The sequence below is a fragment of the Colletotrichum higginsianum genome, chromosome 2 (genome assembly GCF_001672515.1).
Source record: "Colletotrichum higginsianum IMI 349063 chromosome 2, whole genome shotgun sequence".
Classification (NCBI taxonomy): domain Eukaryota; kingdom Fungi; phylum Ascomycota; class Sordariomycetes; order Glomerellales; family Glomerellaceae; genus Colletotrichum; species Colletotrichum higginsianum.
The window spans coordinates 3,151,835-3,167,008 of NC_030955.1; the positions used below are offsets into that span (position 1 = coordinate 3,151,835).

Below are 15,174 nucleotides of genomic sequence, written 5' to 3' on the forward strand. Positions count from 1 at the left end.
GCCATGCCTCAGCCCACGGTGGACTACTCCCTCTACCTGGTCACGGACTCGACCCCCGCGATCCTCGGCGACCGCGACCTCGCTGACGTCGTCGCCGCCGCCGTCCGGGGCGGCGTCACCGTCGTGCAGTACCGCGACAAGACGAGCGACACGGGCGCCCTCGTCGCCAACGCCCGCAGGCTGCACGCCATCACCCGCGCCGCCGGCGTCCCGCTGCTCATCAACGACCGCGTCGACGTCGCCCTGGCCGTCGGCTGCGAGGGCGTGCACATCGGCCAGGATGACATGGGTGAGTTGGTGATGAGGGACCTCCATCGTGACGCCCCCATGATGAATGATTATATTTCTTCTCCCTTTTTTGTGGTTTATAAATTGGTTTATTTTTTGTACATTTCCTCAATTGGACCGTGACGATTCTGCTTCCCTGTTGCAATGGCTCAAAGGCTAATCGTCCGGGTGTAGAACTCACTGCGGCGAGGAAGATCCTCGGGCCGGACGCCATCATCGGCGTCACGGCCAGCACCATCGAAGAGGCCCTCAAGGCGTGCGAGGACGGCGCCGACTACCTAGGCATCGGCACCGTCTTTGCGACGTCCACGTACGTCGTCCCTTCACCTCACCTCGCCCCGCCCTCCCAAGCACTCACTCAGCTTCATCAACTTAACGTTCCTCCACCCCCCTCACTGACGTCAAACAGCAAGGAAAACACAAAGCACATCATCGGCACCGCGGGCCTCCGCGCAATTCTCTCCGGGCTCGCCTCGGCCGGCCACCTCCCACGCGTCAAAACCGTCTGCATCGGCGGCATCAAGCCCTCCAACATCCAGCGCGTCCTCTACCAGTCCGCCCCCGAGTCACCGGCGCCTCCCCTCGATGGCGTCGCCCTCGTCAGCGCCATCGTCGCCGCCCCCGACCCGGAATCCGAGTCCCGCAGCCTGCTGGAGCTCGTCAGAACTAGCACCTCGTACCGACACATCGTCTCTTCGTCGTCGTCATCGTCTGCTTCCGCCATCGCCGCCGGCACCTCTCTACGGGACGTCGCTGAGATCCTCGCCCGCGTCCCCGCCGTGATCAAGGCCGTCGCCTCCGCCTCGCCCCTCTCCCACAACATGACCAACCTCGTCGTCCAAAACTTCGCCGCCAACGTCGCCCTCGCCGTCGGCGCGTCCCCGATCATGGCCAACTACGGCGAAGAGGCTCCCGACCTCGCCCGCCTCGGCGGCAGCCTCGTCGTGAACATGGGTACCGTCACGCCCGACGGCATCGCAAACTACCTCCAAGCACTGTCCGCCTACAACGCCGCCGGCCGCCCCGTTGTCTTCGACCCCGTCGGCGCCGGCGCCACCTCCGTCCGGAAGGCGGCCGTCAAGACCATCCTCGCCGGCGGCTACCTGGACCTAATCAAGGGCAACGAGGGCGAGGTCTCGACAGTCTACGGGCAGGCGGCGCTGGAGCAGCAAAAGGGCGTCGACTCGAGCTCGACACTGTCGCACGCGCAAAAGGCGACGCTCGTTAGGGATCTTGCCAGGAGGGAGAGGAACGTGGTGCTCCTGACGGGCGTGACGGACTATGTGTCCGACGGTGATCGGACGTTTGCCGTCGACAACGGCCACGAGCTGCTGGGCCAGATCACCGGAACAGGTTGCGTACTAGGGACGACGGTGTCGGCCATGTTGGCGGCCTGGGAGGACGACCGGCTGCTCGCTGTCCTGGCGGGTCTGTTGCATTTCGAGATCGCCGCCGAGCGGGCTGCCGTCAGGGGTGACGTGCAGGGCCCAGGGACGTTTGTGCCGGCTTTCATCGACGAGCTGGCGAGGATACGGAGGTTGACCGTTGAAGGGGATCTGCAGTGGCTGTCAGGGGCCAAGGTGAAGGCCATTAATGTCGAGTAAAGCGTTGCTCAACCACGCTTGTACAACTATAGAGAGAGGGGGGCGGGGTAAGCAGAGTAATTAGAGTCCGTGTATGAGATTCGGATTTCTTCAGGGTAGGGAAGAAAACGAGAAATGAAGAACAAAACAGCACGTTTGCAGAGGTCTATCGCTAGCAAACGAAGCCTGTCAGCCATCCCTTAGATCTTGGGCGCCAGAGCCTGCAAAACCTCTTTGGTATCCTTTCCCGTATCCTTGACCAACCCGACAATGCTTTTGAACTCGGGCCTCGCCGCGTCCCCCATCATCTCGTAAATCACACTCTCGCTTGTCGTAACTGTAACGCCCTCGTGCCGCAGCCGCGCCAGCGCGATCGGCACCTCCTCGCGGTTGCAGCTGCTCACGCCGTCCGCGAGCACATATACCTTGTGTCCCGCGGCCAGCAAGTCCAGCGCCGTCTGCGTCACGCAAATGTGCGACTCGATTCCCACGACCAGGAACTCGTGAGCGCCCTTGCCGTCGAACTGCGTCGCGATCTCGGGCACCCACATGCTGAACTTGGTCTTGTCGACGGGGGCGCGGACGAGATCCGATTCCTTTAGGAACGGAGCCAGCTCCGAGACGGTGTCGCCGAGGCGCGCGCGGTTCTGCGTCGTTGTGTAGACAGGGATTTTCAGAGTTTCGGCGGCGCGGAGGAGCTTGGAAGTCGTCTTGACTACCTTGTCGAACTCGAAAATAGCATTGCGGAACTTGTCCTGGAGGTCGCAAACGCTGTGTATATCATTCTTGGTTAGCAGCTTGTACGTTTCCTTGCGTCACCAACGACGATCCAGGAGACCTGGCGCGGACGACATGAACGCACAAGATGACGGGCCTTTGCAGGCGGCGAGCTGCGGTGTCGGACATGGTCGCCGTTGTGAGGAAGCGGGGTCGGAGTAGAAGCCGGTGCGGTCGTGGCCGGATCAATTGGGCGGCGTACTGGAAGGGGATCCGAAGTGTTGGCGCAGTGGGCATCTCCCAGGGGCAGAATCAAGATCAGCGAACGTCGGTCAAGTTGGAAAGCCAATATGAAATCGGTCGGGATCTAGGAAAATTCGTCGGCTTCTAATCATCCGTCATGTTGCTCTTCTTGTCTTGGAGCATTGCGGGGGAACGGAACGCGGGGGGGGGGGGGGGGGGGGGCGATTAAGCGGGGCACATACTCCCGGACCCGGCCTTCTTGAGCTGCGAGTGTATCTCTGCAATGTTATGTTAGTAAGTAGGTGCCTAGCTAATGCTATCGGGAGTAAACGTGTTGACTGGCAAAGTAGACCATCATCAGCCACCCATCTGCACATCAGTCGGCCCACAGAGGTACCTAGGCAAAGTGGGCAAAAGATCCTCGATGCAGCCAACACCTGGGGCATCTCTGCGGCGCCACCATTAACCGGTTCTGTCGATCAAGTCGTGTCATACTGGAACTGGAAAAGACTGGAGACTGTGATGTGAAATCGTGGATTTGTGATTTTGTTTCCGCCATGCGGACTTTTCTAGTCATCGTGCTATGAAACCCTCCTGTCCTGGTACACTGAATGGCTACCAGTCGGCCTGTCTCGCGCAGTACTGAAGCCATCCCGCCTCTTCATGGTGGAGGGGGTTATTTTGTCAAAGCAATTGAAAAAGAAGATGAATGCTCTCTGGTCTGGGTAGACCACTTTTACTTCGGATGCCGCCGGGGCCTGGCTTTTTCGTTTTCTTCCTCCAGACCAACTACTCGGCCGTTGCTGTAGGCTTTGCTTTGCCAGCCGGGTTCATCCACGAGAATGCGGATGCACCTCCAATGGGGTTCGCTGACCGCGGCAGAGGCGGGCCCGCGCTCTTCGTCTCGCGCTGGGCCTTGGTATCCGCTGTGCTACTGACGCTGCTGACTGTCCGCTTGGGCTCCCAACGGACTGTTGTTGCGGGGGGTGTGCTCTCCGCCGCTACACTGACTTGACTCTTTCGGCGATGTTCGCCGCTGGTCCTAGGCACTGGTGGCGGCTCGTAAGCGGCACCGGTTCGGGCAGACGAGGATGATGAACCCGATTTCAGGGGCTTCAACACCTTCATGTTCCGACTTGCGCGGCCCGCAGGCTGGTAGCCGCTCAATGGGCCATTGGCATCCCGCTGTCCGTTCTCGCTGCCGTTCGCCGAAGTGCCCTGACGCCACGAGCCCCATATGCCACCAGCGGACTCACGTCGGCTGCCGTCTGTGCTGGCTGAGGTGTTGTACGCAGTCGAAAGCTCTCTCACCCCTGACTCAGACCCGCTGGTGTGATCTCTGCCTGGTCTCTCACTCTCCCCGCCACTTTCAGACAGGTTGCTTGCTCCAATCGACTTGTTGGGTACAGAGTGAGGATCCATGGGAGACAAGGGACCCTGCGACTCGGCATCTTCAGGCTGCACGCTTGAGACGCTGTGGTCCAATGTATCGTGCGTCGTCGAGGCCTGTGGTCGCGGATCCCCAGACACGAATGGCGCGGCGTTGGCGTTAAGCCGAGGCTTCTCCGGGATGAAGTTGATTGTGCTGATGTGCTTAAAGGCACCTTCGTCCTCTGGACGCACGAACGGCACTGATAGCTTTTCGCGCTCGCTTCCATAGAGACACATGCGGTTCTGTGACAAGAGAATATCGGCCTGGTGGGCCCTGAGGGTGTCGCTGCCGATAAAGATCTGGATGCCCCTTCTCGGCTCGGCTCCTTCGGGCTGGTCCATGCCGGACACCTCAAAGGTAGTCAGCAGGCTAGGCATCTGGTGTCCTGGACTCGAAGGCCGGCTGCTTCGTTCGGAAACGGTCGCTTCGACCAAGTACACAGAAAGTCGGATCTTATACGTGCTGTCCACATCGCGCTGAATCTCGTCCAGTAAGCCAAGGTCCTTGATGACAGAGTAGTCCACCACGGACTTTTGTGATCCCGTGCACAAGTCGGCGTACAGAACCGTGTCATGGCAAAAGTTGGTCGTAAGCCAGCATCGAATGATGGTTGGGACGGATCCCAGAAAGAACAGTCCTGGCGGCGGCTCGGGCATGTCAAGAGGAGAGTCATCCTCGTGGCTGCTAACCATGAAGTTGGTATCCAGACCCAGGCTGCTGGCTCGGCCAGATGCCACGGAATGAAAGGAATGGACAGAATGGCCCGCTGAACTATGGCGTCCGTCCGATTTGTGTGACAAGGACCTCTCCATCATCAGGCCGCTGCTCGGGCGCGGGGGTCCAAATTCGCCAGAGTGGCGGTTGCTTTGACTAGACCAATCCGCTCCCCTTAAAGCACTCTCATCAAATCGCACGCTGTTGGCTCGAGACGCCGCACCCCGGCGGGTAGGTTCTTCTTCAGCCGGACCGAGGTGAAGGGAGCTCAGCAAATGCTGGCCTTGCTCGTCAAAATCATCAAACATGTCGTTGGGTGATATATGGGTCGGCCCTGGTGCATGCAACGTCAGTAATGGGTGGTTTCGACCGGTATCCAGGACACAAACACTACCTTGCTGGGGCGTTCCGGCTAGGACGCCAGGAAACGGATGCTGCTGCCACACCGACTTGAGGCTCGCATCTTGTTCCTGGCGTCTTTCGAGTCTTGCAAGTCTCTCGCCCTGGGTACTCTGAACCAGTTGGATTTGCTTCAAATCCATCTGGATATTGAAGAGATCGTCGCGGGTAATTGGGAACCGATGATCCATGCCCAAAACTGGACCCGATCAAATGAACAAGGTGGTTTGAGATCGTAACAGCTCGGGGAAATGGGTGGGAAATAAGCTGGTAGACGAACGAAAGACAGTAGCAAGCGAGCGTATTGCGGTCGGATCGTGATCGAGGCGAAGGTATCGACAAAGCAGGCGGAAGTAGTAGGATCGTCCGGGTAGAGGGATACGCCCATGGACGGGAGTTGGTTGTCGAGTGCAGGAAAGTTCGAATGACGGGTCGAGGAAGGCTATGGGCTCTTCCGACCTCGATCCCTACAGTATCAGTTCACGAGGTCCTCCTCCCCCGCCACATCGCACGGCGAGACCGAATAGGTCGTCGACGGCAGCGGCAGCAGACGCAATTCTGGGACCTTTCCGTTGTTACAGTTGACTTTTCTCCTGGGATCCAGTCGATCTGGGCGACTGCGGCAGCTGAAGGTTGGTGACGGCACTATGCTGGTTTGGCACGAGGATCAGTGGAGGCGGAGTTGCCCCGAGGGATATGGCTTCGGAAGGTGTTTCGACTCCGGGATGAGGTAGTCGACCGCCAAGCTTGTCGAGGACAGAGGTAAGCGTAAACGGCGTGCAGACGAGGGTAGGGTGCGAAGAAAGGGGCTCCTCTTGGTGGTTGAAGAAGGTGATGTCGTCAGTTGGAAGCGCTGAAGAGAAGCAAGAGTAGTATGTGTTGTCCGGGGCCGACGCAGGGCTCGCGAAAGAACCGACCGATTGGGTAGGATGGGATGGGGTGGGATGTAGCGGAGGTGGCGTCGAAGAAAGGGCGGTTCGGAGAAAATAAGCTGCTTTTTCAAAGTGGACTGTCGAGCGTTCCGTGTCAAGAAATGGAGACGGAAAGACGAAGAGACTGAAAGAGACGGCCCAAGGCCTGAAGTCAGTTCGGACCGGGACGTTGGATTAGTCCAACTGGTAAGGACGGGCGAAGGGACTCGAGGAGGTGAGGTGAACGGGCAGCGATGGGAATGGAAGATGGGAGGTAGTGTGGCTGAAGGTAGGTAGCCTGGATGTAGCAGTCTCTTTTGCTAGTGGTGCTGTTGCCGGAGAGAACTGCAATGTTTACAGAGCCTTCCCTTGGTCGAAAGAGAAGCTGCCGATGGATTCAGGCAGGGGGCAGGTGCCGGGTAGTCGGACACGGTGGAAATGAGACCCAGTCACTGATACAGTGCGCTAGGCCCGGACTTTGGGGGTACTTGGACGATACCTCCTCGGCGGGGCAGCAATACACAGCCTTTGCCCTTGAGTGCTTAGAGAGGTTCGTCCATCAAGTTGTGGCTCCTCCAACTGGACCTTGCAGCGGGGCCACCAGTTGTCTGCCGCGCTGGCGTAGTGTGACGCGTTAGGAAGGGCTGATAGGAGGGCTGGGACAGTACCCTCTTTCTCAGGGACGGAACGTGCTGAAAACTTTATGCGTCATCAACCTTCTCGTGCAAATTCATTTGCTTTGCCGAAGTTGGGTACTTTAACGTGGATGTTGGTAGGTACCTCGGTAGGTAGGTACCTGTGCCAGCACACTTGCCTGCCTGTTTCTTGCGAGCTGCACCTCCGCTGCCACCAAGAGAGTGTGACCCCCCCTGCAGACACCCAAACTCTAAAGCAGCTGAGATGCCGATGCAGAAACAGGCGAAAACCTGCCTGAGTTCGTTGTTGCCAGGATGGGCTCGCAATGCTCTGCATCTCAGCTGTCTTGCCTTGGCCCTTCCCTGCCTGCTTCGTGCACCGCCTCGCCGGGGCCAGTAATCAGAGCAGTCGACGGCAGTCAACGCATAGGGCAGAGGTGAGATCATCGAACCGCTCTACTCGTACGTTAGAAAGAGGGACCGACCGTCTTGACCACGAAGGGTAGTCCGGCTGGACGAGTCCAATCTATAACCAGAGCTCCCCCATACGCTGCTAAACACCATTGATATTATTCCCGCCGTACGCATGGCCGAGTGCGTGCTGGGGGAAGTTCGTACTGACGAGAGAAACAGAGGCTCGGATATTCGTTGATGTTGGCGGTTTAAGACATGTCTCACGAGCCTACATACCTTGATGTGGCCCAGAAAGAGGGGACCAACGACTTGAACAAACCAAATAATCATTTTCACATGCCCGCCGGAGCGCACCGACTCGAACGCCTAGAACGACGCAGTTTCTAAGGATTCTTTTGAAAAAGAGAAGTCACCTTGATTTGAAATGCTCTCGCAGGATACATGCAGCGTCGCATGGGCCGCTTCTATTAGCTTGCCCCTTCATGTCAGAGTCGTCCTCTTCTCGCGTCTATGCTGGAGGGTTCAGATCGCGCCAGTCCGGGAAGACGTAGCCCGTACGGTCGTCCTCGGGCAAGCCTGCCCACTCCTGTCCGATGTGAGGCGCCACCGTCTCGTAGAAAACTCTGTACGCCTCGCCGCTCATGTGGAGGCCGTCCGGAAGAAGACCCGCCAGCCCGCCCTGCTCGCCGAGCTCCGGCGTGCCGAGCAGGGGCCCTCCGGCCTTGAAACCGGGCGTCTTGGACACGGCATGGTCCATCAGCGCCTGCCACAGGTCGATCAGTGTCACACCGGGCACATCAGCCGCCACGTCTCGAGCCGCCTGAGTGTACTCGGCGCTGATCTTGGAGGTCCGCGTCGGCTTAGAGTGGCCCCAGGCCAGATCGAGCTGGGTGATGCGGATCTCGTCAATGGGCGGCGGCGTGACGAGTAGGATTTTCGGCTTGTGGGCTGTGATGTTGGGGTGCGTGACGATCTTGACAAGGTTCTCCTTGTACACCTTCAATGGGACATGCTGCGTCGTGGTGTTCATGGGCTGGACAGCATCATTTGCGCCGAGAAGCACCAACTGGTCAAGAACTTTAGCATCTCGCCCTCCAGCCCTGGTGGATGATACTCACGAGATACTTCAGTTGCGGTCCGGAGTCCGAGGGAGGAGGAAACATCTCTGGGAGGTATTTGACGGCGTTCGCCGTGTTCCAACCGGAGAAGCCGCGGTTGACCACATCGTAGCGGCGCATCACACCTGAGACGCGGTCCGTAAGCCCAAACTGTTCAGAAAATTCAGCCTTGAGCAAACTTACGGCATTGGAGTTCTGCCTGGAACGAGAAACCGTCAAACGTCACGGCAGAGCCCTGGAAGAGCGAGTCTCCGAAGAGCACGATCTGAGGGTAGGGCCTCTGCCATTATGGTAAGTAGGCCATCGTGGATCATGATCCAGAATCACAACTCACGGCCATCTCGAAAACCGTTGCGGAAACCAAGGACGATGTGTTGCCAAGAGATGAAATGAGGAAGTCGGGTTGCTTATGTGGAGGGTGATTATGTATCCCGTCGTCAAGAGCGTTCTCCTGTGTAAGAGGAGATTGTATTGCTGTGCTGAGACAGAATGAACTGCACTGAAATGCCTGGTGTTGTGTGGAGCCGTATATATCTACCTACCTCACTTGACGAGCAGTCTCTGCAGGCAACCAGCAGAAACCGACCCCCCTCTGAAGTCCGCAATCACCGCGGGGCTGCTTGCACGGCATGGCAGCCCGCATAGCCGAAGGCACGATACTCTCACTGGTCAGGCTGGCCGTCTGCGGTTATCGGTCTATCAATTGTACGAAGTGGCCGCGCCAATCGTACCGAACTGGCGGCCAGGTTCCACCTACCGATTACGAGACTAACACCAACAACACCAACAGCAATAAAAACAACGACAGCACACTGTGATGGCTCTGGACTACCAGCCGCCCCACTTGTGACTGCGTCTGTTCATCAACAAGAGACACACGAGAGCTTGCATACAACCGCACCCAATACAATAAAATACTCGCTTGGTAAGACCTATCACAAGCTTCAAGCTCGCAACGGCAGCGAGAAATTGGAGGTGGACTGGTGGGGTCCATGTCATGGTATCCACTCTCTTATCGACAACCCGAACGATTGGCCGTCCTGCTTATCGGCACTAAAAAGTCGGCTCTACTAATACCCGTCTAAAAAAAAAAATCGAGAAATCTCCAGGTAAACGCTCTAGGAAAAAATCCTAGTCTTGTAGGACCCCGCTGCCATTGAGTATTCGATCATAGCGGAATGCCGCAAAACCTCTGAAATATGGCGTCCTCTCTTGCTGCGCAGTTAGCGCAGATCGCCGCCAACTCCAAGGCTTCCTTGGATATCAAGGCGCAAAAGGCCGCCCACTCCAAGTCTCTGATCTTCGAGCCGAGAGTTGCTGCGACCCAGAGCTACCAGACTCTTTTTACCATATGCTCCGAGGGCTTCGAGGAGCTTTGCGAACTCGATGGCCGCTTCAAGCCCTTTTCCAAGACGCTCTTCAGCGAGCAGAGCATGAGTGAAGACCGTACTCAGATGACCACCGCTGAGAATGCCGAATTGGACAAGAAAGTCGAGTCCTTCCTGCGCCTTGTCGGCAGCCGCTTGAGGCTCATGCCTTCGATCCGTGCCCTTGAGTGGCTCGTACGGAGATTCAGGTATGTCGGTTGCAGTCGGACGGCATGTTTCTGTGTGCCTAACTGGGCGACAGAATTCACGAGAACAACACCAAGTCTCTCATAACGACTTTCCTCCCGTATCACTCGATCCCCGCCTTCGTCACCCTGCTTTCGATTCTCCCGCCCAAGATTCCTCATGAGTACCGATTCTTGAGCCCTTACATCAAGTCGCTCACCTCGCCTCCGCGATCCGTTCTGGTCCACGAAGCGATCCACAAGGCCGACTTCCTCAACACCCTGTCCGAATACGCTCTCGAGGCGTGCAGAAATCAACAACAGTACCCGACTCTGGTCTCATTCTGGGGTGGAATTATGACAGAGGCCGTGAACGGACTTCTCGAGAACATGCGGTCCGGTCGCGCCGCTGTACAGCAGGACAACAATGAAGCTTTTCTGCACCGCGTCGGGCCTACCCTCGCCGAGGCAATGTCGATGAAGAAGGTTCCCAACATGCAAATCGCCTCCTACATGGCCGTCACCATCGTTGCGGCCAAGGGCAGCTTCGACGACGCAACCCTCTCGGCTTTCATGGAGCAGATCGTTCACGGCTGGACCAGCGAGACTGTGCGCCCCGGGCTTGTCTGCTTGTGCATTCTGGCGCAGTACCGCTCGGCGAAGCAACTTTCCGGAAAGGTCACCAAGGCTTTGTTGAAGGTCCAGAACCTCGGCGAGATACTGGTCGAGCTGGGCCAGGAGAGGAGGGTCGACAAGCTCACCAACGGACTATGCATTGCCTTCATCGAACGCTTGTGCAAGAAGGGCGACGCTCGCGGCCTGCCGATTATCCGCGCCATCTTGATGAGCAAGATCTTGAAGGAGAAGCAGATTGCTGTCATTTTCAAGTCCCTGGTGCTGGCTGCGCACAGACTCGACGACGAGGTTGACAAGGACGGCGAAATCCGCAAGGAGCTTGGCTCCACGTTGATCGACCTGTCTCGCTTCTCGGGCGAGACGAGCGAGATCATCCGTACCGTCTTGGAGGAAGTCGACTTTGACGTCGAGGAGTTGGAAATGAAGCTTGACGTCTCCATCCGCCAAAGAAAGGCCCTGCCGGGCTCTCAGGAGGACGTCGAAATGACCGAATCCAAGACCCCTGCTCCTTCCAAGGAGGATCTGAGAGAGACTATCCGGGAACTCTCGACCCAGAAGCGCGCCCTCCCCTCGTGTCTTTCTACCACCACCGGCGAGGTTTACGACGAGTTCAGCAGACTCTTCCTTCGCGTCGTCTCCCAGCAGTCCGAGGACCCGACACTGCTCGCTGATTTCGACCAGCTGCCATCTCTGAGCCGCCAAACTGCAGTCAGCGACCACACATACATCACCTTCTTTGTCCGCATCTGGTCGGGTCCTTACCCGACTCTCGCTCGCGCTGCCGCCGTAGATGCTGTCAGGAGACGTCTGAGCGACGGTGACGGCAACGACCTCGACTTCCAGGCTCTGATCCCCTACTGTCTTGTGGCTCTCGTTGATTCCTCCAAGAAGGTGCGCCGTGCTGCTGCCGAGCTACTGATCCAGATTGGTCATTTCTTCCCCCCTCAGTCAAAGGCCGCGAAGAAGTCTGTCTGGGGCGGTAAGAACCTATACGACGACAGTGCCAAGGTGCAATGGCTGGAGGCCGACACTGTCTCCCGCCTGTTGCACGGCGTAATTCTTCCCGCTCTGGAGGAATGCATCATGCACGAAGACCACATTCGCGCAGTGCTGCACTCTACCCTCGACAGCAGCGCCAAGAACGAGGGCAGCGACGGAAAGAAGGCGCTCAGCTCAGCAGGCAGATCGTCGGTCTTGTCATTCTTAGCCAGCCACGTTGTTGCGACACCGCTGCTCCGGGTCAAGTCCAACCTTCTCTCTGTCCTCAACCGCATCAGAGGAGTGTCGTCCACCTCGAGGACGAAGGTACTGCTGCCGGCGTTCCAGTGGTGGGCTTCCTTGTCTGCGGAAGAGACGAACCGTCTCTCCGAGGTCGAGGAAGTGGACCAGGCTGTGCTTCACACCAGATTCGCCGAGATCGTTGTGCCCAACGACAGCGAGGGGCTGGATTGCCTCCTCTCGATCATCAAGGACTCTGCCTCCGCCAAGCGTCCGGAGCTGGTCCGGTCCATCTCTGCGCGCATCCGCGCCATCTGGAGTTCGATGAAGGCCGATACCAAGTTCGACGTGGCTCAGACAATGCTGGAACTCTCTCAGGCGCGGCACGCATCCCAGGACGAGGAGGACATCATTGCCGATGAGGCTGCCGATTTCCTGAGGAACGTCGAGCTGACCACAGAGATCCTCGCCTACTTCCTCGAGTCCATCCAGACCGGTACAAAGCTCATCACCGAGCCGCCGGCAAACAAGCGACGCAGGACCAGCTCGTCTGAGGCGAACCGCGCAGTCACCGCGCAGGCCAGTGCTGAGCTGAGTGCGACGTTGAGATCGGTCACGTTTGTGCTCCAGCTGGTGGATGGTTCCAACCCTGCTGCCCACCCGGAGCTCCTCGACAGTCTATTCGGCACCCTCTCGGAGCTGCAGCACTTCCGCACCGTCATTGGATCCGAGCTTGGCTACCTGCAAAACCTGGTGCTGACAAGCTTGATCGCGATGGTCCCCGCCTATAGGAACAACAAGAGCCTGAAGATTGACGGCTCTGGAGGCCACGGCGACCTGCTCGTCAATTGCATCCAGAAGTCTTCCAGCCCGATTGTGCAAAACTCGGCCTTGCTTCTGATTGCCAGCCTCGCCTCTGCCGCCCCGGATCTCGTGCTTCATAGCGTCATGCCCATCTTCACTTTCATGGGCGCCTCCGTTCTCCGCCAGAACGACGACCACTCTGCGCATGTGGTGAACCAGACCATCAAGGAGGTCGTCCCGCCTTTGATGGCGTCGCTCAAGAAGGGCAAGCGAAACCCGGTCGCCGGTGCCACCGAGTTGCTTGCCAGCTTCGTCACCGCGTACGAGCACATCCCCGCACACCGCAAGCAGGGCTTGTTCGTTGCTCTCATCAACACCCTGGGTCCCGATGAGTTCCTGTACGCCCTGTTGGCGATGCTGGTCGATAGATACGGCCCCAACGACAGCCTGATGGCGTTTGCCTCTGAACTCCTCGGCTTTTACAGCGCTGAGGTGCAGCTCCAGACCTTGGCCAGGCTCCTTGACTTGATCAGTGACATCTTCAAGCCCAAGCCCGGTCTTTCGGCCACTCTGCTGGGCGTCGGCGAGGACTTGGCGGAGAAGAAGCCCGAGACCACTGCCCTGCAGCAGCTGACTGTCTTCCCCTCTCTCCTTTCCAGCAGGAAGCTCCGGAAGGAGATCACCGTCCTTACAGAGAGGGACGATATGGACTCATCCAAGATCCGGGACCTGTACGCCATTCTTCTCAGGGATGTCCTGGCCCTCGCCGAGACCGTCAAGAATCAGAAGGCGTTACACGAGTGCTGCGGCAATGCCCTGGCCAACCTGCTCAACCTACTGTCTATTGGCGAGTTCATCAAGTCGGTCGAGAACCTGTTGGACCATACCGAAATCGATCTCCGCCGCAAGGTTCTGCGGGCACTCGAGGTTCGCGTGGACCAGGAGGGCGTCGCAGATGTTGCCTCGAGGACGGCGCTGCTCGCTTTCCTGCCGCAGCTGACAGCCGCGATCCGGGACACGGACGACATCAAGTACAAGCACACCGCTGTTGCCTGCATCGACAAGATTGCGGAGAAGTACGGCAAGAAGGATGTCGAGGCCGTGGCAGGCGCCGCGGCGACCATCGCCGGGCCTCACTGCCTCGGCCAGCCCGACACCCGCTTGCGCGTCATGGCCCTGCTCTGCCTTGCCTCTCTCGTTGATGTCCTGCAAGATGGCATCCTGCCTATCGTCAATATTGCCATTTCCCAGGCGATTCTCTATATCGAACAGAGCGTGGAGGAGGAGAAGGCCGCGAACGAGCTGCACAACGCCGGCTACGCGTTCATCACCGCCCTGGCGCAGCACCTGCCTTACATGATCTCCGCGAAGCACCTGGACAACATCTTCCTCGCTTCCAACAAGTCCGCTGAGGCCAACCTGGACAACGAGGCCGACGACGAGCGCCTCAACTGCCTGAGATTCCTTGCTAGGAAGGTCGAAGCCAAGACCCTGCTGGCCAGTCTGGAGAGGAACTGGATTCCGGCCACTGAGACTGGTTTCGACGTGAGTTTGCCAAAGTACAACGAGACTAGAAAAAGACTAACAAACATGCAGGCAACTGACGAATGGGTTGACATCTTTGGCGTTGTGGTCGAGAGTCACACCAAGTCCGTCGTCACAAAGAACGTTACTGCCCTGTCGACGATTCTCCTCAACTCGCTGGACCTCCGGAGACGCGAGCACGCAAAGGAGAAGCTTGGCAACACGGCGTCTCAGCGCGTGTCCAAGATCGAGGCGTCAATCAACGAAGTCGCCCTCAAGATGATCTACAAGCTCAATGATGCGGCTTTCCGGCCCATCTTTACGCACATCGTCGAGTGGTCCACGCAGCTCCCCAAGCAAGATGTCGCCGGACGCGCGCTGCGCCGTTTCAGCGTCTACGGGTTCTTGCAGATGTTCTTCGAGAGCCTCAAATCGATCGTCACCAACTACGCAACCTACATTGTGGACGACGCCGTCGAAATCATCAAGACGTGCGACTTCAAGCTGCCGGAGCAGAAGGAGCTGTGGCGGCGCGTCCTGTCGACTCTGGCAAGGTGCTTTGAGCACGACCAGGACGATTTCTGGCAAGCGCCCGCGCATTTCAGCAAGGCCGCGCCGGTTCTCACCGCGCAGTTCCTCAACGCCTCTTCCGTTGACCTGTCGGCCGAGCTAATCCCCGCCGTCGTCGAATTGGCGTCTGCGGCAGACTCCCAGGAGCACCAAAAGGAGCTCAACAGCACGATCCTCCGCCACCTGCGGTCTGAGCAGGCGTCGGTACGTCTGGCGGCCGTCAAGTGCCAGCAGGAGCTCGCCGAGAAGCTTGGCGAGGAATGGCTGTCGGCGCTGCCTGAGATGTTGCCTTACATCAGCGAGCTCCAGGACGACGACGACGAGGTGGTCGAGCGCGAGACGCACCGGTGGATCGTCAAGATCGAGGGTGTCCTTGGCGAAAGCCTGGACTCCATGTTGCAGTAAGATAGGGCTCG

At 58.3% G+C, this 15,174-nt stretch overlaps 5 protein-coding genes across 5 annotated transcripts; 2 read left to right on the forward strand and 3 right to left on the reverse strand.

The window, feature by feature from the left end:
- Positions 1 to 3: 3 nt before the first annotated feature.
- On the forward strand, positions 4 to 1,892 carry CH63R_02669 (Hydroxyethylthiazole kinase; the record flags this gene model as incomplete). The annotated part of the gene is made up of 3 exons (XM_018297644.1): positions 4 to 289; positions 463 to 598; positions 698 to 1,892. The coding sequence occupies 3 exons, from the start codon at positions 4 to 6 to the stop codon at positions 1,890 to 1,892; spliced, it is 1,617 nt and encodes a 538-aa protein (XP_018162460.1).
- Positions 1,893 to 2,071: 179 nt separating this feature from the next.
- CH63R_02670 (Isochorismatase) lies at positions 2,072 to 2,885 on the reverse strand (the record flags this gene model as incomplete). Its single annotated transcript, XM_018297645.1, has 2 exons — positions 2,072 to 2,642; positions 2,734 to 2,885. The coding sequence occupies 2 exons, from the start codon at positions 2,883 to 2,885 to the stop codon at positions 2,072 to 2,074; spliced, it is 723 nt and encodes a 240-aa protein (XP_018162461.1).
- Positions 2,886 to 3,620: 735 nt separating this feature from the next.
- CH63R_02671 (Ubiquitin carboxyl-terminal hydrolase 19) lies at positions 3,621 to 5,567 on the reverse strand (the record flags this gene model as incomplete). Its single annotated transcript, XM_018297646.1, has 1 exon — positions 3,621 to 5,567. The coding sequence occupies one exon, from the start codon at positions 5,565 to 5,567 to the stop codon at positions 3,621 to 3,623; it is 1,947 nt and encodes a 648-aa protein (XP_018162462.1).
- A 2,277-nt stretch (positions 5,568 to 7,844) lies between these two features.
- CH63R_02672 (GDSL-like Lipase/Acylhydrolase) lies at positions 7,845 to 9,453 on the reverse strand (the record flags this gene model as incomplete). The annotated part of the gene is made up of 7 exons (XM_018297647.1): positions 7,845 to 8,402; positions 8,455 to 8,579; positions 8,638 to 8,734; positions 8,789 to 8,948; positions 8,997 to 9,136; positions 9,186 to 9,310; positions 9,363 to 9,453. The coding sequence occupies 7 exons, from the start codon at positions 9,451 to 9,453 to the stop codon at positions 7,845 to 7,847; spliced, it is 1,296 nt and encodes a 431-aa protein (XP_018162463.1).
- Positions 9,454 to 9,653: 200 nt separating this feature from the next.
- CH63R_02673 (BP28CT domain-containing protein) lies at positions 9,654 to 15,163 on the forward strand (the record flags this gene model as incomplete). The annotated part of the gene is made up of 3 exons (XM_018297648.1): positions 9,654 to 10,030; positions 10,084 to 14,209; positions 14,261 to 15,163. The coding sequence occupies 3 exons, from the start codon at positions 9,654 to 9,656 to the stop codon at positions 15,161 to 15,163; spliced, it is 5,406 nt and encodes a 1,801-aa protein (XP_018162464.1).
- Positions 15,164 to 15,174: the final 11 nt, after the last annotated feature.